The sequence below is a fragment of the Natator depressus genome, chromosome 5 (assembly GCF_965152275.1).
Source record: "Natator depressus isolate rNatDep1 chromosome 5, rNatDep2.hap1, whole genome shotgun sequence".
Lineage (NCBI taxonomy): Eukaryota > Metazoa > Chordata > Testudines > Cheloniidae > Natator > Natator depressus.
In genome coordinates this window covers 24873981-24898922 of record NC_134238.1, presented here as the reverse complement: position 1 = coordinate 24898922, position 24942 = coordinate 24873981, and the positions used below count along the sequence as shown (strand labels likewise).

The window sequence follows — 24942 nt, the reverse complement described above, 5'->3', positions numbered from 1 at the left end:
TGCGAAGCCAGTGCTGGAGGTAAGATAGCTCAATCCAATATGGTGATTATAAATGTTTCAGGATTTCCTGTAAGCGACTACTATGGTTACAGCAAGCTTTGCTTGATTTATATCTACATAATATTACTGAATCTTTTTTCAAACAATTAAACTATCTTTACACACTTGTCCATATAATGAGAGCTAGATTTTTTTTAACGTATGAATGGCTGTCCTGGGTCAGACCAGTGGTCCATCTAGCCCACTATATACTGTCTTTGACAGTGGGCAGCCAGATGCTTCAGAGAGAATGAACAGTACAAGGCAATTATCGAATGATCCATCTCTTATTGTCCAGTCCCAGATTCTGGCAGTCAGAAGTTTAGGGATAGTCAGAACATGGAGTTGTGTCCCTGACCATCTTGGCTAATAGCCATTAATGGGTCTATTCTCCATGTACTTATTTGATTCTTTTTTGAACCCAGTTATACTTTTGGCCTTCACACCATCCTGGCAATGAGTTCCATAGGTTGATTGTATGTTGAAGTACTTTCTTACGTTTGTTTTAAACCTGTCGGCTATTAATTTCATTGGCTGACCCCCTAGTTCTTGTGTTTATATGAAGACATAAATTCCCTATTCACTGTTTCCACACCATTCATGATTTTATAGACATCTCTCATGCCGCCACCCCCCCCCCCCCTTGGTCATTTCTTTTCTAAACTGAACAGTACTAGTCTTTTTTAAATTTTTTTCTCATGGAAGCTGTTCCCTGCCCTTTTTTAATCGTTTTTGAACTTCTCTGCACCTTTTCTAATTCTAATATCTTTTATGAGATGAGTTGACTAGAACTGCACACAGTATTCAATGTGTGGGCATACCATGCATTTATATAGTGGCTTTTTTATTTACTGTCATGTCTATCCCTTTCCTAATGGTTCCTAACATTGTTAGCTTTTGTGACTGCTACTGCACATTTGAGTGGATGTTTTCAGGGAACTATCCCATGATATCCAAGATCTTTCTTGAGTGGTAAGTGCTAAGTTAAACTGCATTTTTGTATATATAGTTGGGATTATTGTATTTATCAACATTGAATTTCATCTGCTGTTTTGTGGAAGCCCTTTAACTTTTTGTAGTCTGCTTTTGACTTATCTTCAGTATCATCTAAACTTTGCCACCTTACTGTTTACTCCCTTTTCCAGATCATTTATGAATATGCTGAACAGTATAGATCCTTTGGGGACCCTGCTATTTACTTCTTTCCATTGTGAAAACTGTTGGTTTTACTCCTGCCCTTTGTTCCCTAGCTATCCTTTCCAGTTACTGATCCATAAGGACCTCTATTCCATGACTACTTGATATTGCTTTAGAGCCTTTGAGGTGGGACCTCACTGAAAGTCCAAGTACACTGGATTACCCATATCCACATGCTTGTTGAGACCCTCAAAGAATTCTAATGGGTGAGGCATTATTTCCTTTTACAATAGTCATGTTGACTCTTCCCAACATACTTATCTTAAATATTTAATTTGGACAGGATTTAAAGCATTTTCTATTCCATCACCATGCTGTGAGTTTAATTTCAGTGTACAGACTTGTACCTCACTTTAGGTTGTATGGACTTCAGGTTTTTCTCCCATGCTCCATTTTCCTCCAATCCCTTGGTGAGGGTGTGGAAGAGCTCAGTTAAAGTAGGTTTTTGCATCTTACTCTGACAGATTTGCACCATCCCGATCTTGGTGAACACAGTAGCATGTTGTGAAAGTCTTCAAATAAGACAGACCTAGAGTAAGAGTGTAGTCCAAGTATACTTAACCATAGCTACAGCTTTTAGTGCACTTCAAGTGTATCCCATTCCACAGGTAACTGATATTTTATTCAAGTTACTTTCCTGTTACCACAGCAAGAGGGGGGTTGATTTTTTAAAAATTAGTTTATTGGAGTACAACAGTGAAATGCTGTAGCTTTTGCTAGTACAATATTTATGGAGAGAAATACAAGTTATAATACTCTTCTGTATTCCAAGCTTAAAGACTTTTACTTGATCTAGATTTACTACTTATCAACTTTAGTTTTGTTGTAGTTTCCTAAACTATGAAACACATGCAACTGTGCTGAACCTAAGAGTTTTTTTTTAAATGTATGAAGTTATGCAGAGAACACTTCACCCCTTAATGCCTTTATCTTTATAATTATAAATTAAGTCTTTAGGATCCCATGCTATGAAGACCTTACTCAGGCAGGTATTTCAAAAATGTCGGGCTGCTTAGATATGTAACTTGGCTGTCCTCAGTAAACTCAAAGCAAGATGTCAAGTGGGAGAAATAGTCTGACTGGAAGTAATAGTGCCAACACTACCCCACACTGTTATGGTCTAACAGTGAAGCGGATGCATCCAATGAAGTGAGCTGTAGCTCACGAAAGCTTATGCTCAAATAAATTTTAGTCTCTAAGGTGCCACAAGTACTCCTTTTCTTTTTACTTTATGATTGTACAATAGAATCTCAGAGTTACGAACATCTTGGGAATAGAGGTTGTTCGTAACTCTGAAATGTTCATAACTTTAAACAAAACATTATGGTGGTTCTTTCAAAAGTTTACAACTGAACATTGACTTAATACAGGTTTGAAACTTCATTATGCAGAAGAAGAAAAATGCTACTTGTAACCATTTTAATTTAAAATTAGAAGCACAAGTTTCCTTACCTCAAATCTTTTTTAAAAACTTTCCCTCTTTATTTTAGTAGTTTGTTGTTTAACACACTACTGTACTTTTTCTTCTTCCCATCTCTGCTGCTGCCTGATTGTGTACTTGCAGTTCCAAATGAGGTGTGTAGTTGACCAGTCAGTTTGTAACTGAGCTTCTACTGTACATACATTTTTTCTGAAGGTAATCTTATGGCCTGGGCACCTTTCTGTCTAGCCACCTCAGTCATGAATAAACTTATTCTCAGCACCTCAAACGTAGGGATGTACTACATCCATTTTAGAGATGGTGAACGGAGGCACAAAGAAGCAGATCTAAGGCTTACACCTGTGCCTTAGCCACATATCTATCCTTTCCCTTCTTATGGGCTCGAATAGTTATCTAGTTGTTCATTTCTATACTTTCATATTTTTCTTTGTTGAACTACCATCAAAGTTGCTACGTTTTTGGTGGGTTTCTTTAAAATACAGGAACTGGGACAACAGAGCCTAGAAACTTAAGGTTTGCCACATTTTCTGCATTGTAGAACTTAGGTCCCCACATACTCCCTTATCTCTCCCTTTGCTATAGCAAGCATATCTGCAAGACTGCTGCTTCTGTACTGTGGAGTGCTTGACACCCATTAGATCCCAGCAATCCCTTCCTCTCCTTGCCCTGAAGAGCTCTGGAGTTCTGTGTATTTCCCTCTTTACTGCTCCTTAGCCCTCCAGTGTCTCAATGAAGGGATGTGAATACAGGGCTATATAAAAAGAATCATACTAAGCTTACCTATGAAGAGATTCTTGCATTAATAATGCATCTTTAGAAACTGTGGAAATCACAAATCAGAAGAAGTTAATACTGATTAAGTAGCACAGAACTAGAATGTAAGTCAAACAATACCCAATGAAAACTTCACCCTGACAGGTGAGATCTTGGTTTCAAAAACTTGCAAAGGGGTTTCAAGTTTTAAACTACTCAGCACAGTCATTTTGAACCAGTGAGGGTCACTTCTGTAATTGATGGGAAAAAATGCACTGTAGCTCTGTTCTGCTGCCTTATAACTAGTGTCCGATTCAGCTTCCTCGTAGCTCCTTTTGTGTGGATCTCCCTTCCCACGGCTCCTATTGCATTAAGTTTCAGTGAATTTAGTGTCCAAAGCCATGGTTCCTTCCCGGTCCCTCCAAAAAGTAGATAGCACCAAATGTTTCATCCTGTTCAGTTAAGAGTCTATTTAGACTTTATGCCCTTACTCATTCTGAGCTCTAAACTCTGAAACAGTCAGGATCGTACTGAGTTGTAATGAAGTAAAACAGTTCCTTAATGACCGAACATCACTCTACTTTGCAAGGGCTTTACTCAAAGCTGTGTATTTAGAAAAATATTACAGAAGCATCTTTGGACTCTCACAGTTCAAATAAAGCAATATCACAGACTGCAGAATTAAGCACATTGCCAAATAACTAGAACAGCTGCAATATTTACCAAACTTTCTAACTTAATCATGTTTAGCGCAATTGCAATAGTCACTTGGCTTTTGCAAACATCTTTCTAAAAGCAAGATTGACTTAAAATGCCTACAATTACTCATACCTGATTAGATTTCGGGACACATTTCTGAAGGCAGTAAGAGAAGGACAATATAAAAATATACTTATGAAAGTAAATTATAGCATAAGACCACGTTAAAACACTTTTTACAAGAAGAACTAGAGTGATGCTCCAGTGTTTGGGTTTCTTGATGAAGCACACCACACCTGGTGCCAACAAAAGAAAATATCAGGCAAACTCTGCATCACAAACCACTAGGATTTCTCAGTGTCAGTCTGCATTTGATGCCCCAGATCTCCTGGTTCTTTTTGCTACCAACAGTTGGCCGTGCAATGGTTGTAAAATGTGAACAATTGATCTTTATGTGGGGAAGTGTTTCTTTTAGGAGCTGTAGGGAGTTGTCAGTCACTATTCCAAAAGCTTGAAGAGTCTTTAGTGTGGGAAGTTCACCAAGCTCACTAGAAGGAGAGAAACAAAACAAGCAGATCAATGAGCTGCAAAAATGGCTTAAACCTTTTACCCAAACTGCATACTATTTTTTTCATGAAAGTCTGGAAAATAGTTTTTGGATAAATGTTTGCTCCTATCTAAAAAATCTGATTTTAAATATACTTAATTGAAACTTTATGCTCTGTTCTGGTCATTCAGTAAGAAGTTCAATTGCCAAGCCAGCTTGAATAGAGAAATAGGAATTTAAATGCAGTGAAATGTAAGTAACTTTATTCATAACTAATGAGCCTCACACATGCTAGGTTATTGCAGGACATGGTTGGTTTGTTTATTTAGTGTCTGCAATAGCAAGGGACTATTAAAATCAACATTCAGAATAAGTGGAGCAAATTGTGCCCAGATGGTAAATCCTACACATCAGTCATCTCCTTAGAAATACTTTTAATAATCTTAGCTAATGATTACCTATTCTTCACTGTATGGAATATTCTATCATCATCAATGGTGTGCTAAGTCCTTTACAAGCAAGAACAGAGGTAGACAAGAATCAAAATGCTCAGGGTGGAGAGGGTAAGGAGCTTAATCCTGATAACACAGGGCAAGAAATAACCAGTGAACAAACTCTGGAGTGGCCAAGGTTTGTGACTTTTGTGGTGGTGTTTTGAATGGATTGAAGGGTTATGGTAACAGGCCAGATAAGGTGGTAGTGGCAGTAACAGGGCTGAGATTACAGTCTGGACAAGGAATCAGCAGACTGGAATTTGTGGTGATGTTTGAACTGGTCATACAGACCAAGTTCCTTGTGTTTGTCCAGCTATCATTTAAATGTGTATTTGCAAGTACAGTCAGGGACAGATGGATTCATCAGAAGGAACAAACACTACAGAGCTATCCCATAGCCGCATCACTACTCCAGTGTTAAAGGTCTTCCAATTCCTATTTTAACAGTCTAGGTTTAGGAATCAATATACATCCGTTGCAAGTTCTTTTTTTAAACTTTGACAAACAATTTTATTGTACATAAATTGTTTCAACAAGTTTTATACTATCAAAGTAACAGATTTGGATTTCTTATGCATCCAACCATTTAATGCTTTGTTTTACTAAATATTGTTTTTCACAATTTTTTGGGGAGCCTAGGTAAGGGAATCTATCTTGTTTAGAAAATAGAAATGGCTTAATGAATCATTTCCTTAAGGATATTATACTTCAACAGCCGCTTCATAGACATCAGAGGCTGCAGTACCTCTGTACTACTGAGCAAATTATCGGAGTTTTAAAATTCTTTCAGAGCAGCTACTTAATATCCCTTTAAAGAGTATGTAAATATTTACAGAGCTATTAGTCTGTGATAAGCTTTCACATATTTACTCCCTTCTTGCTACTACTGAGAAAAGTGACTAACATTGACATAGCTGACCCAGTAACAAACAAGGAGTAAAGTGACAGGTTTCAGAGTAGCAGCCGTTACTCTCTAAGGTGCCACAAGTACTCCTTTTCTTTTTGAAAGAGTAAAAGATTTCACCAGTCATCCTTAAGTCTCTCCATTACACATAAGTACTGAAGGAATCTCAGATCAGTGTAATGTTATGTTCAAAAGTTCTTTGCACTTCTATAACATCTTCCACCAGAGAATATCAACACGTCTTTGGAGGAGATTTTTAAATGACAGGCACCTAACTCCTACTGAAAGTCAATAAGAGTAAGATGCCAAATTGCACTTGGCACCTTTGAAAACTGCTCCATTTGCTAAAAATCCTCACGGACCACCATGAGACAAATGTTCCCATTTTACAGATGGGGAAGTACAACTAATTGATTTGCCCGAGGTCACACAGCAAAGCTGTGCTAGCCTACACAGATTCTGACTTAAAATGGAGTTTTAACATAGCATAACTTCCTCCTGATATTTATTAAGAACACCAATGTGGCACATCATATATTTGAACTAAAATCCAAAATGTTAGAGTTAAAGAGCAACAAGAGGGAAAAACAAGAAGTTTCACCTGTCATTAACTTTAAACTTTCGGGGCAGATCCTCAGCAGGTGTAAATGGAACTAGCATAATTCCACTGATGTCAGAACCATGCTGATTTATAGGAGCTGAGGATCTGGCCCTCTTTCTTTGTGTTTGGTCAGTTTGACACAACCATAATTTTGTATTAGTTTTTTGTTTAAGTTAAAAGATGTTCAGGTTGCAAAAATCAAGCACTCAAAAGTTAGGAAATGCCAAAGTTAAGGTTGCCTGTGCAACTTTAATTCATGCATTGACAGTCTTTAATTAGATGACTGCATACTACTATTCTCCACGACACTTGCCCCGTTCAGTTCACAGGATGGTCCTGGTGTGAGGGATGAATCAGGGTTGAGTAGTGAATGAGGCTGTGGCTTCAGAAGTTTTTGAAGGTGTGTAGCGAATGAGGAAGGGTATTGCAAGAAGAGAAAAGATGGTCTCGTGGTTAAGGCAGTTGAATGCTGCCCTGGAGAACTGGATTCTATCTCTGCCTCTGCAACAGAGTTACTATGGGATGCTGAGTAAGTCACTTAAACCAAACTTTTCACAGGTGGCCACCGGTGTCTCATTTTCTAAGTGCCCAATGTGAGACTGTTGTCTGCTTTGCAAAAATGCTATGCACACACAACTGTAACCAAGTCAATGAGAGCTGTAATTTGACCATGTAAAAAGATATATAATGCTAACTACTCTGAAGAAAAAATAATAATCAGGTCTTAGGTGTCTCAAATCCAACACCCATTAGTGGACACTTCTGACCTTAATCTTTTGGGGACAGATTTTTAAAGATATTTAGGTGCCCAGTTAAATTTTCAATGAGTGTTCAGCAGCTAAATATCTTTAAATCTGTCTCTCTATGCCTGAGTTGTCCATCTGTAAAATGGGGATAATACCCTCAGATCTCAGAGGTTTTGTGCAAATCAAGTCATTAACGTTTGTGAAGCATTCAGATACTGTAGTAATGAACATCATAGAAAAGCCTATAAGGAAATGAATTTTATATTCAGAGTCTTTTTGAATGGTGTGCAATAAGTAAGGCATAGGGCCACAGCAAGAAAAAAACAAAATAGTGATTAGTTGCTCAGAGTACCATCCAGGCTGTGCACTCAATGAGGCAGGGGTCCCCTGGAAAAGACAGTACATGTAATTAGATTCTATCAATGCATATACACACAAGGGAGGCAAATTAAGGTTATATAGGCAACCTTAATTTGGGCAATTCCTAACTGAGGTGTGTTTTTACTTTGAACCTTAATATTCTTTTTAACTTCCTCAGTATAAAAGGTGAACTTGGAAGAAAAACAACACCCAGGAACTCCATTAGGTGGAATCATATTTACACTCACATGGTGCAATCAGCAGAGCTGGAACCTTTAGATCCACAGCACAGACCTATGCCACTTGAGCTAATGGATTCACTGATAGCAGGTTGTCATGTGCATGCACCAGCACTAGAGGGAAATGAGACAGACACTTCACCAGTGGGTTCATAGATTTTTGCTGATGCCAGAGGAGACCCAGTAATCATCGGCTCCATCCTGCCTTTTAGTCCCAGCCTTCCTCTTCTGTTTTTAAAGACATTATTTGCAGTTCAGATCTTGAACAGTTTTTATTAAGTATTTCTGATCACCTTTTAGTTCAGTTTTAATAGTAAAGAACTATAACGGGTGTAAGACATTACTCACAGTAAGTCAGCAGGAGATATCTGATAACATCTACTAAGAGACAAATGCTGTAGGTAGATGAGCTGATGAAAATATTGAAAACATTCAGGCTTCAACATTGCACTGTCACTGTAATAAAAGGGGATATATAAGAGTAAGATTAAAAACGTTCCTTTTCAAGAACACGAAGCTTAGAAGCAAAGTTTCAAGTGTTTCTGAAATTCAGAGAGAAAAGTTTTGCATGCATTAATATTAAACACTTATCTGCCTTCAAAAGCTTTCTTCACCAGCTTATTAACTATTTTCAAATTTAACATGTTTTCTTCCTTATTAGAAATTAATCACCAATTTCCATCATTTTTATTTTTGGAGGAGGGAAAACAGTAGCTTGTTTTGCAGGAAGCTGTTTTGGCACAGGAACTTAGGTCACAAAAGGAAAATTGCTCTACATGTCAAGAGTTCTAAGCAGTGTTTAGTTGATATGGCAAAAATCAACTTATACTTTGACATTTTATAATCATGTTACAAATGCATGACAGGCAAGAGAGTTAGTGACAGCAGATGTGGTTTATTACTCCTGAGGGATTCTGCACCAAAAAAATAAAAATTCTGCACACATTTTAAATGTCTTACAAAATTCTCTATATTTTAGTGGTCAACTAGATGTGCAGGCTCCAGCATGGCAGTGGGAAGCACAGATCCCTAGCTGCACAGAGGTGGGAGATCACCCTGCAGTCCCACCCGGACATGGAGTCAACCGTAAGGCTGCACCCGACCCTGACACACCCCAAGGCCCTGTCTGTCCATGTCAGGCACACCGAGATAGCAAGCGAGAGGGACAGAGTCTTGCATGCACACCCAGCCCTGGCCTCTGATCCAGGTGTGGGGCAAGTAGGCTCAGCTCAGCAGGATCCAAGTGTGGAAGGGCTTAGTGTGAGTATGTGGGGTGAGAAGGTTCTGTGTGGAGCAATCTCAATGCAGGTGGCTCAGTGGAGGATCCGGGTATGGGGGGGGGGGGGAGGGAGCTTGTTGGGGGGTTCTGGGTACAGGGGGAATGGGACTCTGCAGGAGGTCCAGGTGAAAGATGAGGGCTGGGGGGGGGGAGGGTGGAGCGACTGTGTGCTCAGTGGGGTCCAGGTGCTGGGGGAAGTGGGGCTTGGTGGGGTGGAGATCTGTGTGAAGCTGGTTGGGGAATCAGTGAAGTAGGGGTCGCTGGGCCTGCTTAACTGGGGAGCCTGAGCTGCTGCCAAGGGGATACCACAAGTTTGGCTCCCCTTTACCACCTGAGATGCCCCTCCCCACTGCTCTATGCCCTTCCCCATCCCACCCCTCTTCCTTCCCTACTGCCTCTTCTCCCTACCCCACCCTCCTTACCCTGCCCCACCATGGGTCTTCACTGTTGTACAGAAAACAGGATGGGTCCCAGCCCGCAGAAGGGGAGCATGACCAGCACTAGGACCATGGAGGTGGGGTCTAGCTGCAGCAGCAGTAGAGCAGAGCAGCACTCTCCTTCAGCTGGGCAGCTCTGTGCTCTCAGCCATTGGGAGCAGGGGGCCAGTGGCATGTGACACTGTGTGCCCTCCATGCTTTGCCTCTGTTTGGGGGGCAATGCCCCCCCAAACTACACCCATGGGTGTTCTGACCCCCACGCAGCTTCCCTTTGCTTCCCCGTCATTTTCTGCAGTGGGGACATGAATTCTGCATGCAATGGTGCAGAATTCCCCCAGGGTAAATGAGTTTAGCTTATCCCTTCCGGAAAAAATATTTTTTCCTATCTTGGTAACCTGCATATTACCCACAAAGATACTGTCAAGCAGTATACCCCCTGTGACTTACAGTCAGCAGCACTTAAGACACTGAGATTTAATATATAAGGCTACCATTTTCTCATCTGGAAGTTATTGTACCTTAAGTCTATTAACTTCAAGCGTTCATAGCATTTCTCTTGACAGCCACCCCTGGCACACAGCATGCGCCCACAGCACTACAAGGTTTCTCGGTAGCAGTGCAGCCCCTTGGCAGCTGCCCCAAGTGAGAACAGCCCCGAACCCAAGTAGCACAAAGGCAACTTAAGATACCTTTGCTTCTGCCCCATTCAGGCTGCCACTTCTATCTTGTTGGGGTTCCAGCACAGAATTTGCTCCCTGTGCATCTGGATTTCTGCCAGCAAAAGCTACAGGAACCTATGAGTGAACCTAGCCTAAAGTTTATGGCACAACCGATCAGACAGCTGGAGAGGGCAAAAGGGAAGAGAGAAGGGGGTGCATAACCAATTCTCAAATAAATTCCCCTTTTATTAAAACAAGTTTTAGATGTGATCTTGTACTAAATGCCATGTATTCCCTCCCTTTATTATAGAACTTGCTCAATATCAAAGTAAGCAAACTCTACAGTAACATCGCAAACTGGTTTCTGTTTTCACACTCAGAACTCTCAGCCCAAAAGGTGAGTTTCAGAAACTTTCTGTGAACAATTTCTGTCTCAAGGAATTTTTTTTTTTTTTTGGTAAAAAGTTTGAGCAGAATACCTTCAAAATGTTTGAGCCAGCCACAGTGTATTTGGGGAGGCAAAGAGGAGGCAAGAATCCTTTTATCATTAAGAAAATCCCAGCATATTGTGATAGTCGGTACTACAGTAAACCGGTAACGATGGGCACAGTTTAAGAACCTGATCCGAACAGAACCCAGCTGAAGCCTGAAATTTGGCAAAGAAATAAATCTTCCAAGGAGTGACATCTGTCTACGGTGGGGGTGGGGGCAGGGGAAGAGAAGATCTTGCCTGAAGGTGCTCAGAAACAACAGTGATGAGCTTGGTATGAAAATGCATGTAGATATCTATCACTCACTGGTTCCTCTAGCTTCTGCTAGCACAAACCCACAGATGCACAGGGGGCAGATTCTGTGCTGTGGCCCCAGAGAGACAGAAGTTGCAGCCTGAATGGAGTAGGGGCAAAGATTTCTTGATACTGTTTGGATTCAGGGCTGCTGAAGAGTTTCTGATACACAGTTTTTTTACCTTAAATCTAACTGGACGAGATAAGGGCATCTTGTCACCAATGTCTTAATATCTGGAGGCGGGGGGAAAAAAAACATGTATATAAATCAGCCAGGCATTTTTTTCCAGCAATATTACAGCTTCTCCTGACCAGTAAAAGCTACCTTTAAAGTTATATGTGGTTTGAATTATTCACTGCTATGAAAGTTACATGTTTTCTACCAACATGAGTTCTTGACAGAAGGTTGTACTTGTTTAAAGAACACTTGTACTGCACTTGAAACATATACCAAATCTTTTTCACCTACTGATGTTTGGTGCAGACCCTTAAAGGATTTAAATTCTTAGCTTTGTCAAGAAAAAAAAATATTTTGTCCACAGGAAAAAAAAAAGTGCCCCTGAAATGCCATTTGCACCATCAATATATAGTAAAAGCTTTTTTAACCGGCATGCTGGGAAAACAGGGGATGCCAGTAAAGTAAAAATGCTGGGTAACTCAGAGGGAGGGGTTTGGAGTACGGGGTGGGACAGGGGCATGGGAGGGGTTGTGGGGCACAGGTTCTGGGAGGGAGTTGGGGTCCAGGAGGGGGCTTGGGACAGAGGGTTGGGATGTGAGAGGGGGCTTGGGTGCCAGATGGGGGGAATGCACCTGCAGCAGCTCCCCGTCCCTGCTGCTCCTGGTGGAGGCGCAGCCAGGCAGCTCTGCAAGCAGGCACGCTGCCTCCATCTGCAGGCACTGCTCCCCCCCCAGCTTCCATTGGCCGTGGTTCCCGGCCAATGAGCTGAGTGCCGTGGAGTCTGTGCTCAGGGACTCGAGGGGGTGGGGGTGGGGACAGAGGAAGCGTGCCTGCAGAGCCGCCAGGCCGCGCCTCTGCCTGCAACAGCAGGAATGGGGAGCGGCTTGTGGGGAGCTGCCGGAGGCAAGCGCTCCCCTCTGCATCTGACATCCTGAGCCCCCTCCCACGCCCCATACCCCCATCCCATCCCATGCCCCTTCCGGCCCCACACCAACCGCACTATAAACCGGACTTTAAGTGCAGATCAGAAATGCCGGTTTATAGAGTTCGCCAGTTGGTGAAGTGCTAGATAAAAGAGCTTTTACTATACCAGCTGGAAAAACATTTGAATTTAGTCACTGTTTTCTTAGGAGAAATTTACTAGGTTTACAGGCATTCTGAGGCACTCCAAAGCTCATTCATGCAACTGAAAACCACTTCATGACTTCCATCATGTAGAACACACTCATCTTTGTAGTGACTGGGTTTTTTGGATATCTGAAGTTTTTCCTCTGTAAATCGAAGTCTTGTAATTTCTAAGTTCCTTCCTCATGACTCAAAATTATATTGTTTGATTGCCTTTAAGTGTAAGCTCCGTAAAACAGGGACACTCTTTTCATTATTTATGTGTACAGCACCAAGCCCAGTGGGGCTCGGATTCCTGATTGTGGCATTTAAGTGCCAATAATAATAATAATAATATAAAAGAAGTGGTTACCAGTGTTTCAGAGCTCATGTACAAAAATTAGCAATAATGCTGGTTAAGTTTCAGGGTTAATGTTTTGTTTTATGAATTGTACTACATAAAGCACACCTTCATGTAGGCAAAGGCACCATTGCATTTGAAATCAATACTCTGGGTCTGAAGGACCAAGAGGAGATGCAAACAGTTAAACAATCACAGCTACACTTAATTAAGGTTCCACATATCATTCCACTAGACCACCAGTTTTCAGTGGTGCTATTTACCTGGTATCTGTAGATTTTGTCTGTATCCGCTAAAATTTAGTTGAGTTACATTTGTAGAAATGTGGTTGACTGCTGCTTTAATGTGATCAGCTGTGAAGTCACACCAGGACAAGTTCAACTCTTCCAATCTATGCACAAATAAAAATACATCTATTTGGAAGCATTGCAGAAACATAGGTTTGGCCTTAAAAGCATCCACATACTATTCAAATACCAAAAAAATCAAACTGTACATAAGATATATACCATCAAGTTTCTTCATTAATGACACCAAATTTTAAGAGATCAGATTAAATAGATGGCATAGAGGAATTATAATGGGATAAAGAGCATCTTGGTTGCCAAAATGCATCAAGCCAGCAATGGCAAAGTAATCATCATTTGTTGTTGCTGTGAAGTGGGGTATCTGCCATAGTCTGGTTCCTAATGGATAGGACTCCACCTTTAAAGAAGAAAAACACAGCTGTTTGCTCCTTAATCTATCCATTATTAACTGGCCACCGGATTTAGTTTGTGTATTTTTTATAATGTATAGAAATATCATACATGTTTTGAGTGCAACCCTCCACAAATTGCTTGTGTTGTCGGTAGCTACCGGTGAGGTGCTCTGCTCTGGTTCGATGATAACAGTCGGCTGCGTGCGTGTTCCCGCTGCGTGCTGCCCCAGTTCTGCGCAGATAGCTGACACAGCAGACCCCGAGAGAACCCTCAAAGACCACAGACTCTAATAAGGTACGAAGGCACCCAGCCAGGTTTATTGTCAAACAAAGCACAGTAATAGTTTCCTATAGACTCTACAGGACATACTACGAATATGTGCCCCCTGGCAATGGACACAGCTCAATCAGTGGCGGGACACTCCACTGCCTCCTAGGCTGGACAAAGATATGTGCTCCAGGACCTATTTTTATACAGTTGCAGAATAGATTACTCATCCCTACTGATTGTACTGAGATACAGCCCCTTAACTCATTAGGGTGCTGTCTCCTCCTTTGATCATGTTGGTTCAAACCAACAGATCTGTCCATCATGCTGTCCTTTTGACGCACCTGGCTGTTCCTTCTTATCTCTGTGAAGTGTCCTGGTATCGGGATATCCAGGTGCCATCTTGGCACACGTTCCTCTTATTACTACTATCATTAGCCCGTGCTTTCTAGGAGCCCTGTTCTTGCCAAGTTCTGCAATTAGGGCCTGCCTCTGGCTCACAGCCCAGCTTTGCTTAGCAAGGCCTGGAAGTACTTTGGTTCAGGCTTTAGGCCTCATACCAGGCCTCTGATACAAGGGTTTATGTTTTAGGGCCTCTGACTACAGCTTGTTGTAGATTGTAAGCTCCTTGGGGCAGGGACTGTGTACTCCTTCGTGTGGACAATGTGTAGTACATTGTGGGTACTACCAGATTACAAATAAATAATCAGTACTGCTGAATTTTTTTTGGTTGTCTCAACGTAGGTCAAAGGAACAAGTCACCCTCTCATCCTTACGGGTTCCTCAAAAACAGGGTTAAAGCATGTTGGCGAGGCAAAGAAACGTGCACTGCTGAGTGATAGGATGTATCAACCCTGCACGGGGCCAACGGGGGCTGACCAATCATTGTGGGCCCAGGAAATGACACCCCTGCACCCCTACTGCACATGGTCCAGGTGGAGGGGACAGATAAAAGGAGGCCGCTCAGCTCAGTCGGTGCTGGTGGAAGAGGAGGAAGGATGTGTGCTGCAGGCTCCTGCAGAGGAACCATAGACTCTCCGTGGATCTGGACTATGCTGTGGATGACCAGCTGACTGCAGAGACGCCGAGCTGCTGCCAGCTGAGGAGATGCCCGAAATGGGTTTTATGATAGGAAGCGACCCAGGGAATCTGTTAAGACAGAGGTGGGCAAACTACGGCCTGCAGGCCACATCCGGTGAACTAGGGTAGGTGTGGGTCCCCCTGCCGCACACTTGCCACTAGATGTGACTACTCGGGTCTCCTGATATAAACTGAGTGTTTGCTTTGCCTCGCCCCAGGGGCTACAGACTGATTGATTGTTTTGCCCCAACAGAGAATCCCGACAACCATGTGACTGGGTGTGTCAACCCCACACTGAGCAAACAGGGACAGCTCCCACTCAACATGCCACGCCCTCGTGACATGCTGTGTGTCACCAGTTCTGTTACTTACTATCAAAATATACCACCACCTAAAGCAGTGTTTCCTCAACCCATGGGTCGGGACACCAGAATGTTTCAAAGGGTTGTATGGCAGCTCCTATCCCATGGGGCTGGCAGGGCTCACCACCCTGCTCCAGGCACTACAGCCTCTGGGGTCCCAGTGCCACTCAGGTTTGGCCCAGCCATCATGATGACGGGAGTCTGAGGAGGCCATATTTGAGCGAGTGGCACTGAAACCCCATGAGCCAGGTCACAACTCTACTCACAGAAATTTGGTCCATTCAGGGGGGTGTGGCTGAACCCGAGTGGTGCTGCAACCCCAGAGGTTGCAATGCCTAGAGCGCAGAGCCAAGCCCAGCCAGACCCACAGCAGCTGTAGGAGCTGCCACCGTGGGGTGAGTGCCAGGCAGGACCTAACCCTCCTCCCCCAGGGTGCGGGATCTAACTTAAGCCACCCTAGCCATAAACATTTACAAATGGGTCCTGAGCCCAAAAAGGTTGAGAACCACTGGCCTTGAGGTCCCAACCAAGATCAGATCCTCATTCTGCTAAGCAGTGCATATACATGTAGTAAACAGGGACAATCTACAACCTAAGTCGATAAGACAAAGAAAATAATATCCCCATTTTACAGACTGCAAAGTGTGGCATAGAGATTAAGGTTTTGTCTACACAATTTGCACTGGTATAACTGAGGAAGTATGTTTAAACCCACATAGTTAAATCAGTACATGTTAAGCTTGCCTTTGCATTAAGTAAAAAGAAAAGGAGTACTTGTGGCACCTTAGAGACTAACAAATTTATTTGAGCAAAAGCTTTCGTGAGCTACAGCTCACTTCATCGGATGCATGCAGTGGAAAATACAGTGGGGAGTTTTATATACCCAGAGAACATGAAACAATGGGCGTTACAGTGTGTATGGTAACAAGAGTGATCAGGTAAGGTGAGCTATTACCAGCAGGAGAGTGGGGGGCGGACACGACACGACGACGACACACCTTTCGTAGTGATAATCAAGGTGGGCTCCTCGCTGTATTTTCCACTGCACGCATCCAATGAAGTGAGCTGTAGCTCACGAAAGCTTGTGCTCAAATAAATTTGTTTGTCTCTAAGGTGCCAGAGGTACTCCTTTTCTTTTTGCAGATACAGACTAACACGGCTGCTACTCTGAAACTTTGCATTAAGTAGTTTCTCCAACATTACACACGAACTCTGGATTCATTTTCTGCCACAGATCTCCCAAGTCCCAGTTCAGTGCCTTAACCACAGACCATCCTTCTTCATGTTGGCAGATCACAGAACGTGAGTCTCCACCAGCTGTCAAATTTTTATAACAGTACTACATCAGTTAGAACGACTCTGTATGTTTTTGAAGGATTGTTTTAACATGAAGTGATCTTTTCTACCATCAAAGCTGCACACACTGTGTAAAGGGAGCTCATCAGATATCATTTCACAATTTTTAAAGACACACTTTCACTTTGACAGAGTTTAACTTGTCACTCTTTCAATAAGGAAATCAACTTTGCATGAGGATATTCAAAACAGACATAGTTAAACTCCCTCCCCCACCCCAGATAAATGTACCCATCTTTAAGGAAGATAAGTTTAACAAAAACATGAATTATCTGAATCTTCCGTGGAGGAAAATACCCTATTTAGATGTTCAAGAACACAAATTATAGTTCATAAAAGTTATACACTTATGCCAGGGGGTGCTCAGATGATCATTTCTCCCAGGAATATCAACAGGTATATAAATTAATTCTGTCTTACCCAGAACAGCTGATCAACATCATCATCAATGCTTCTGCAGAAAATTCAGAACATCCAGAGAGATTTAATCGCACCAAACTGGAATTCTGAGCGATGCTTCTGTAAAGACCATAGATGGAGTGTCACAATGCTTTCACATCTCTCCTGGTATTATCAATTTTATGGTTTGTTTTCATAACTAAGTTCCAGGCTCAAGATGGCCTTAATTTAGTAAAGATACATTTGTGCATCTCTGCCTAGTGAGCCCTAGGTTTTCAATTTAACGGTTAAATAGATGTTCTGTAACTGTTTACCTGCTGCATTAGTGTACTTGACAAATCATACACTTGAAAAAGGCTATTATCTCTAGGGTCCTGGCCAAATTCCTATTTGGATATTTACATTCTGCCTAATTGAATATTTCCCTTGCAGTTTTAATGTTCCTCTGCCCTGTTAAACAGCTGCCATGTTTCACCTCAGAGGTGGCTGCATTTCTGTGATGGATAAAGCAATTATCCCATTTGTAAAATAAGCCTCAATCCTGTAAGTAGATGTGCCTATGCAGACCCCTGCACCAAAGTGTGATCTTGCTGAAGTCTGTGCTACTCTAGCTATTTACAAAACGAGGGCCTGCATTTGTAAGTTGTCTGGGGAGCCTTCTGCACACAAGAAGGCAAATAAATAAAGTTATTATTGAATATTTCTTGTATTGAATACTTCTTGTGGCCTCATTCCAGCACAGAGGAGGTTAACTCACCCTGCTGGGCTCAACTAAACCAGTCCCTTCTCTCTCTCTCTCTCTCTCTCGCAGGGGCAAGTAGTACAAGAACAGGGCCCCGCAGCTCAGTTAAGAGTCAGACCAGGGAAGGAGCAAGACGTCTGTCCCACTGTGGCAGGCGATGACCCTCCAGAGCCAGCTTGGAGGGAAGGAAACTGCTACCCCGGAAGACTGAGAAACCCAAAGAGGGAGTGGAGAGCAGGCCGTCTGACAAGGAGAGGGGGAACCAGGCCCCGGTGGCCATGGAGCAGCCCCACCAGATGCTGGTAGGAAGAACCCCAAGGTGTTGGATCATATTAAAGAAGTTCTGTATTAAAAATCACAAATGAATTTGATTCCCCATAGTTTAAATTCCAGGATATTACTAATTAAGAGGTCTCTTGGTTTTTGGTACTGTTTCTCTCCCTCTGTGTGAAACCTGCAAGCTGCTAATTGTGTTAGTACATCCTAAGACAGAGTCTGTTCTCAAAGTAATTCTTTGTAACAACAACTACTCACACAGAGAGAGACTCAAAGCGATACTTCGTAACAAAAGAAACAGCACCCAGAGACTCCCCGCCCTTTTGTTGTATTCATCTCGCTTTGTTAACAATTGTGATAGAGACAGAGGATGTATGTGGATGGATGCTTGGTGTAAATAATAACTGAATGATCAGGGAGGTGCCAGCCTAAGAATCCAGTGTCCATCGGCTGAAGAAGGCGTCAAGTGGAAATAACCAGAGGACCCCCTGAGGGCAGACTGGAATCCACCCAACAGCCTCAAGAATGGGAGAACCAAAGAACAAGATAACATCTGGCAGCACGGAGCCATCAGGAATGTGCCATCTGCTGATTGATTCAGCAACAGCATGATGAAGCAATTCCCATAGACTGGCATAGAAAGAAATTCCTATAAAAATGGACTCTAGAAAGTGAGAACTTTGGGGTCTGATTCTGCAAACCAACTTCCAGGAGCATCAGATGAGCATCTGACAAGGCCCTGCTCCCTCCTCATGTCCAGGCCACCTGGCCAGTGGCTTGGCATGAGCAACTCTAAGGCTGGTAACTATGATAACAACCTTGCAGAACTTGTGTGTGTATGAATGAATATGAAATTGAATGGAATGTTATAGCTATAACTAACTGCTTACTATGATTCTTTCTGTATTCACAATACATGTGGCATTTTGCCTTTTCCCCTTTAATAAGATACTGCTGGTTTTTATTTTATTGGTATAACAAAGGAACCGACACATTGGTCTGTTGTGTTGCTGGGAGGCAAGACAGTGACCGCACGTTCTCCCGGCAACCCCAAGATGGAATCACCTGTCGTTTCTAGTGCCCTGGGCTGGGACCTGGTGGAGCAGGGTGGGTCCAGGTTCCCCTGCCCCCAATCCTCCATTTTGGGCTGGAGGAGTGCTAACCCTTAGGGCAGAAGGCCAGAGCCACTAACAGTTGACTTATTCGGCCCTCACTCAGGAGGCCTAAGCTGCTACTTGCTCAGTTGGAAGCTAGGATGCCCGACAGACTAACCAGGCATAAGTGCTGATGATTCACTGATGCCACCAAAGGAGGTGCCCATGGTCCTGAGATGCAGGAACCTTACACTTTTGAACATGCCCACTCACCTAATTATATCATCAGAAAGCACCAGTCCTTCCAAGCTGAGGTTCTGTAGTCTGTCACAACGACAAAGAATAGTATGGAGATCTGCAACACTTATTGTGCAGTTGGATATGTCCATATGTTTCACTCTAAGAGGTCTAAAGAGAGGAAAGGAGAAAGGCAGACCATAAAAAATGGATTTTAATATTTTTTTAAAATTCAGGTAGCATACTGCATTTGTATACTACAAATGAATGCACAGCTAGCAGAAAATGTATACACTTTAATGCATGTCTGATCCATCATTGCTACTAAGCTGGTTACCAAAACTGCAAAATTCTATTTACTTTGAGGCATACAAATCTTTAAGACTCACAATATCTCTGTCTATGCTAAAGTTAAATCATATTTCCTTTAACTTTGCAAAGAAATATACTTCAGTGGTCAGTAGTTCTTGGTTCTTAAAGAAAAATTTACTGAATGGTAGTAGACTATACTCCTCAAGATTGTGTTCATCAGTTCTTGAACAATTTTTGAATCAAGAAAGAACAGAATGCAGCTCCCCTGATAGTCAGCCCAGTGCCTTATTCCCTGCTCCATGCTGCCTGTATTCCAAAATTTATAGATGCCACAAGTGACAACCAGAGGTGCTAAATCAAAGAGATTGGTTGAAATATATGAAAAACTGAAAGAGAGACTTTGTTCCAGGGCACCAAAAGATGGTGACAGCCTTACCGGTTGTTTTTAAACAATGGTTTCCCAATACAGGATCTTGGACAACGGAATACAGTTACACCCACAGGGAGCAACTGCCCAATCACTCCTGGCAGCAGATTTTTACCAGTCAGATCAAGGGTCTGCCAGAGCGATTCATCAAACCTAGGGAGGAAAGGAGTTTGCTGGTTAGTAAGTAATGAAAGGCCAAAGCAAAGGACACTGTCATCAACAGGTTTTAATATTACAAATGAATGTGCAAAACAAGGAAGTCAACTCAGCAAGGATTTACTTATACAAACATTACTGAGATTTCTCACTGATCTGACAGCAAAGCGCATTCTTATTCCTGAATATGAAGAGCCAAGATACTGCATGAAACTCACTGCGATAGGCTGTAGTCTCCTGCAAGTACTGGAACTCTGTGGGAAAGGGGGCATTATTTGTTTAGTGGGAGGCAAGACTTAGGGAATTTGGGGGAAGATAGGAGCCTGGAATCAATGAATGGAACGGGTGGGTGCATGATGGAAGAGCTCAGACTACACTACATACTGCGGGGAGGGAGTGAAGGAGTGGGCAAGACCCCAGGTCTCATTATTGGGAGGCCTGGAAGAGAGCAGAGGCTTTAAATTAGTTAGGGGCACAGCCCAAATGTAAAATTTCCAGATAAGTGTGGTTCTCAAGTGACAGTCTCCATTTAAACATCAGGAATCAAATGAGTCTAGAGTCTCTTAATGCATGTGTAACCCACTTTCAGTGTAGACAGAATTACACCTGCACATCAAAATGAGAAAAAGACCATTTAACAACCTTTAAAAAGCAACATTGTTCTCAATACCTACAAGTAAAAAGCAATACTCACGCTAGGCATTGCCATCTCTTGCAAACCTGGGAAACTTTTAGCAGGTCAATTAGGGGCAAGTATGCCAAGATCCCTAATAGTAATTCATCTGGTAGTGCATCCCAAGAAATACCTTTAAGAAAACAGTCAACAGGTTTTACATAGATTGGATTCATTTTTGTCCACTGATTAGCCATTTCAACAGTTTTGCCATTAGACAAAAATATTAAAGACAACGGACAAATTCCCTGCCCTACCATCACTACCTTATTCCCTTGTTGATCTAGGGATACACTAGTCCACTACTTAGGTACTTACATTTCCTTATTGGAAAGGTATTATATTACTACTACTACCATCTCATCCAAGATGTTACTAGATGCTGTGTGAACAGGTGCAAAAATAGCTGCCAACAGCATTGTCCCACATTTGTCTTCTGAAGCTTGTTTGTCCAACCCATCGTGTTCTGAGAAAGTGTATAAAGAGTTCCATAACCAGAATCTCTTTCTGAAAGGGATGCAGCTATTCTGCTCTTGTGCAATTAGCCCTTCTTAAGATTCATGACTCTACCAACTGCAGCCCCTAATGCATATTGAGCTATTGCTCTGCCTAAAATCCAAACATTCTTTTCTTAAGCAAGTACGTTTTCAAGGCATTATGTACATCTAGAAAATGCTGTTACTGCTCCAAAGAGGTCTGTGGAACAAGGAATTACCTCCCTAAATGGGATGGGAGACCCTGTACATTTTAGATAGGAACCCCAGCCAGCACTTCCCAGATCACAACTTTATCTGAAAAGAAATATTTGACAGGTTGAGCACAAATGAGATGGGTGACAGTTCAAAAAACAGCCCCTGTAAACTCACCAAAATACCATAAAGAAAGTCATAAGCATTAGTAAGTTATTAGATGGTAAGGAAGCAGCTCAAACTGAGGTTTTATGAAGGCTATGAGACTATTCATCTCTTGTGACGTTTAGATCAGAGATCTTCAGATAGATTCAGAAACATCCCTCCAGCAACAGATTATACTATCTGAGTTGATCTCTTTTTTTAATCCACCCTCTGTTGGCCAAAACTGCTGTACTACAGATCTGGGAAATGGGCGAAATTCAAAATCCTATTTAATCGTCATTGAAGAAAACAGAATAGAAGAAATGATAGGCTGCATAGTAGCTATCAGTCTCTATGACTCATGGGAAATATTTTCTCCAGAGATGATAAGATACTATCCATTCACAGGTCTCCTTTAAGGAAGCAATAGAGTGAACCACTTCCTTACAGTAAGGCTCTCTTTAGGGCCTGCAGGCTTGTCTAGATGTGGGAGGGGAAAGTCAAGTTTGTGGGAGATAAAAAAGAAAGACTTGAAAGAAACACACACGATTCACTAGATCCAAGGACTAGAGTTTGCTCAGAGAGACCAAACTATGTAAGAAGCAACTAAACTATTAGTGATTTGTAGTACCCAACCTCAGTCATTGTCACTGTTACAAGCTGACACAAGCTTGGGCTGTTGTTACTCTACCTGACTCTGTCTCTCGGAGCAGCCTAGGCCTGCGTGCAATCACAAAGTCCTTGTCCTTCTCTTTCACTTTCTGTCGTTTCTGAGGAGGATAAAGAGACACTAGCAGCTCCTGAGGGGTGTTCTCACTGCCCAGCTTCTCTTTCTTAAGGACAGACACTCCCATGCCCGAGAGTAGCTCTGATGTCTTGGTGGGGTCCCATGACCATGTGAAGCTTGTGGAAATATTGCTGTCTGAAGCTGGGATTTCCTGGAGATGTCTCCTGCAGGAACAGCACAAGTTACACCCCAAATGTTGGAAGACAAAATGGCACAGGTGCCTGCACCTACATCCCCTACAGTAAGCAATACAATTCACAGTGAAAATCAATAACACTTTGTATTTCTATAGCATTCAAAAATCCTATAGGGTTTTACAAATGTTCACAACACCTCCAGACCTGGGATACATATAAGGATCAAATTGAACAGATTTATGTGATACTCTGTGGGGGAAATAGTCAGAAACACACATACTTAATGGAAAGAAGTAAGCTGGGAAGCAGAAATGCTAAAATGGACCCACTTAGGGTGACAAGAGTAAATCAGACTGAATTTGCAGCATGATATGATTGCAAAAAAGAATATTACAATTTTGAACTGTGGCATCACAAAGGGATGGGAATCTAGTCAACAGCAACAAAGCAGAGATTGTGGCTCTGCGGTCAGTTAGAATACTGCACATTATCACAGATAAAACCGTAGGAAGGACAGAGAAGGCAGCAGCAATGATCAGGGGCCATGAGAACTGATTTAAGTAGAAAGATTAAAAAAGCTAAATATATTTAATTTTGTATTGTTTATTTTGTTGGACAGAAAAAATAAGAAGCAAAGGGGTGAAACTAAGAAGGGGAAACTTCAGTCTGAAAATTAGGACAATCTTCCTAAAATACCTATCATGCTGCAGAATAGTGTGCCAAAGAAACTGGTGGAAATCTAGTTGTTTGGGACTATTACGAGACTGCACAAATAACTGGAGGAAAGTCCTGCAATGGCTGGGGTTACAATGAATGATCTAACAGGTCTTCTCCATCTTTCATTGCCAGAATTGCTTCATCCACCTGTGTGAACTCTGTGCAATTTACAATCTATAGTCAAGTGTGTGACCTGGTAGTTTAAAGAACTGGGAGTCAAGACATTGAATTCTAATACTGCCTCTGAAATGGACATCTGCTTTCAGGCTCTTTTGCTTCAATTCCCTCATGTATAGAATAGTGATTACTTATCTACCTCACCGGGGAATTAAAGATTACAGTGTTTGTACAGCACTTTGAAATACTGCAGTGAACTAGTTAGTGCGTACATGTACCCTTATCATTTACTATATAGAATTAGCACTGCTCAAATCTGTGTACCACAGGCCTTGTACTGCTAACAGGGACCCTCAGTTAGCACAAGTGATAGGCGTTTGTTCTCCATTTTTGGTCCTATTATCATCATAGAGTTCTAAATAGCCATGGTGTGATGCAAAGTGACATCTGTGAAGTCCCAGAAGGCCAAAGACACAACCATCAACAATGAGTATGAACTCAGTTAACCTCAGATGCTTGAAAATATGCTTCATTTATAGAGGGGAATATAATGAACTGGCCAATAGCTATATATCTCTGCCCTACACTACAGATAATCAGAACTACAAAATTATGCCCCCACTGCTATCCACTAATGGAGAGTGTTTTGGCTCAAGCAGTAGGGCCTGTGTCTTCGAAGCAGAGGGGATCTAGCCGCACTACCGCTATAAAGTTCCAAATGGCCATAACGTGCAGCACAGTAAAAACTGCAAAATCCTCCGTGAACACTGGTTTGTTACAGGATCACTGTATTTTGGACAACACTACATACACACACCCCTCCAAGTCACAACCATCCAGGCTACTGGCCCCGCTCAGATTTCCGCCAAAATCACATGGCTACCTGCTATTAATTACCCTTTAGCGGACACACCAAGACATGTATGACTTGTGCTCACCAGGGTAGCCTTGGGGGATGCAGATGCGGTTTCCCATCCCCTGGGTAGAGGTGAGAGGGGCAGAAGGACGTACAATATACTGCAGCGTTAGAGACTTAACACCGCGTGGACAGACAGATAACAAAGCCCAATGCAACACTTTGCACGCACCCCCCCCCCCCAAAACACAGCAGCAGCCTATGCTTTGGGCGGCAACTACCACCACTCGCCCCTTCCCGATGCAATACCCCACGTGGACTCTGGCCAGTTGCCCCCGGCCGCCGCATTACCTGTGCATGGTGGCCTGGCGCAGAAGCATTAGAAGCTGGGAGCCTGGGTCCCCGCACTAACCAGCAGCAGGAGCGACCGTCCCTTCCCGCGCCTCCTCTCTGCGCAGCAGCAGCACCACCGAACTGAGCGCGACCAGCACAACGTTCCATTCCCCAGCGCGCGCTACTCCTAACGGAAGTGAGGCTAGCAGCCAGTGAAAGGGGCAGCTGCACTGCCTCCTGGGATTTGTAGTTCGTTC

The 24942-nt window shown here is 42.6% G+C and overlaps 1 protein-coding gene and 1 long non-coding RNA gene across 2 annotated transcripts; one reads left to right on the top strand and one right to left on the bottom strand.

Annotated features, from left to right (window-relative positions):
* Positions 1–1999: 1999 nt before the first annotated feature.
* Positions 2000–24877, bottom strand: SKP2 (S-phase kinase associated protein 2). Its single transcript, XM_074952478.1, has 10 exons — positions 24704–24877; positions 22430–22689; positions 20927–21038; positions 20086–20229; positions 19374–19508; positions 17010–17108; positions 13087–13214; positions 11363–11414; positions 8369–8476; positions 2000–4677 (listed from the first exon to the last, which is right to left on the bottom strand). The coding sequence occupies exons 1-10, from the start codon at positions 24730–24732 to the stop codon at positions 4464–4466; spliced, it is 1281 nt and encodes a 426-aa protein (XP_074808579.1). The 5' UTR covers positions 24733–24877; the 3' UTR covers positions 2000–4463.
* On the top strand, positions 10706–15222 carry LOC141987275 (uncharacterized). Its single transcript, XR_012639484.1, has 3 exons — positions 10706–10792; positions 13678–13818; positions 14536–15222. It is a non-coding gene; the product is annotated as an uncharacterized LOC141987275 (long non-coding RNA).
* Positions 24878–24942: the final 65 nt, after the last annotated feature.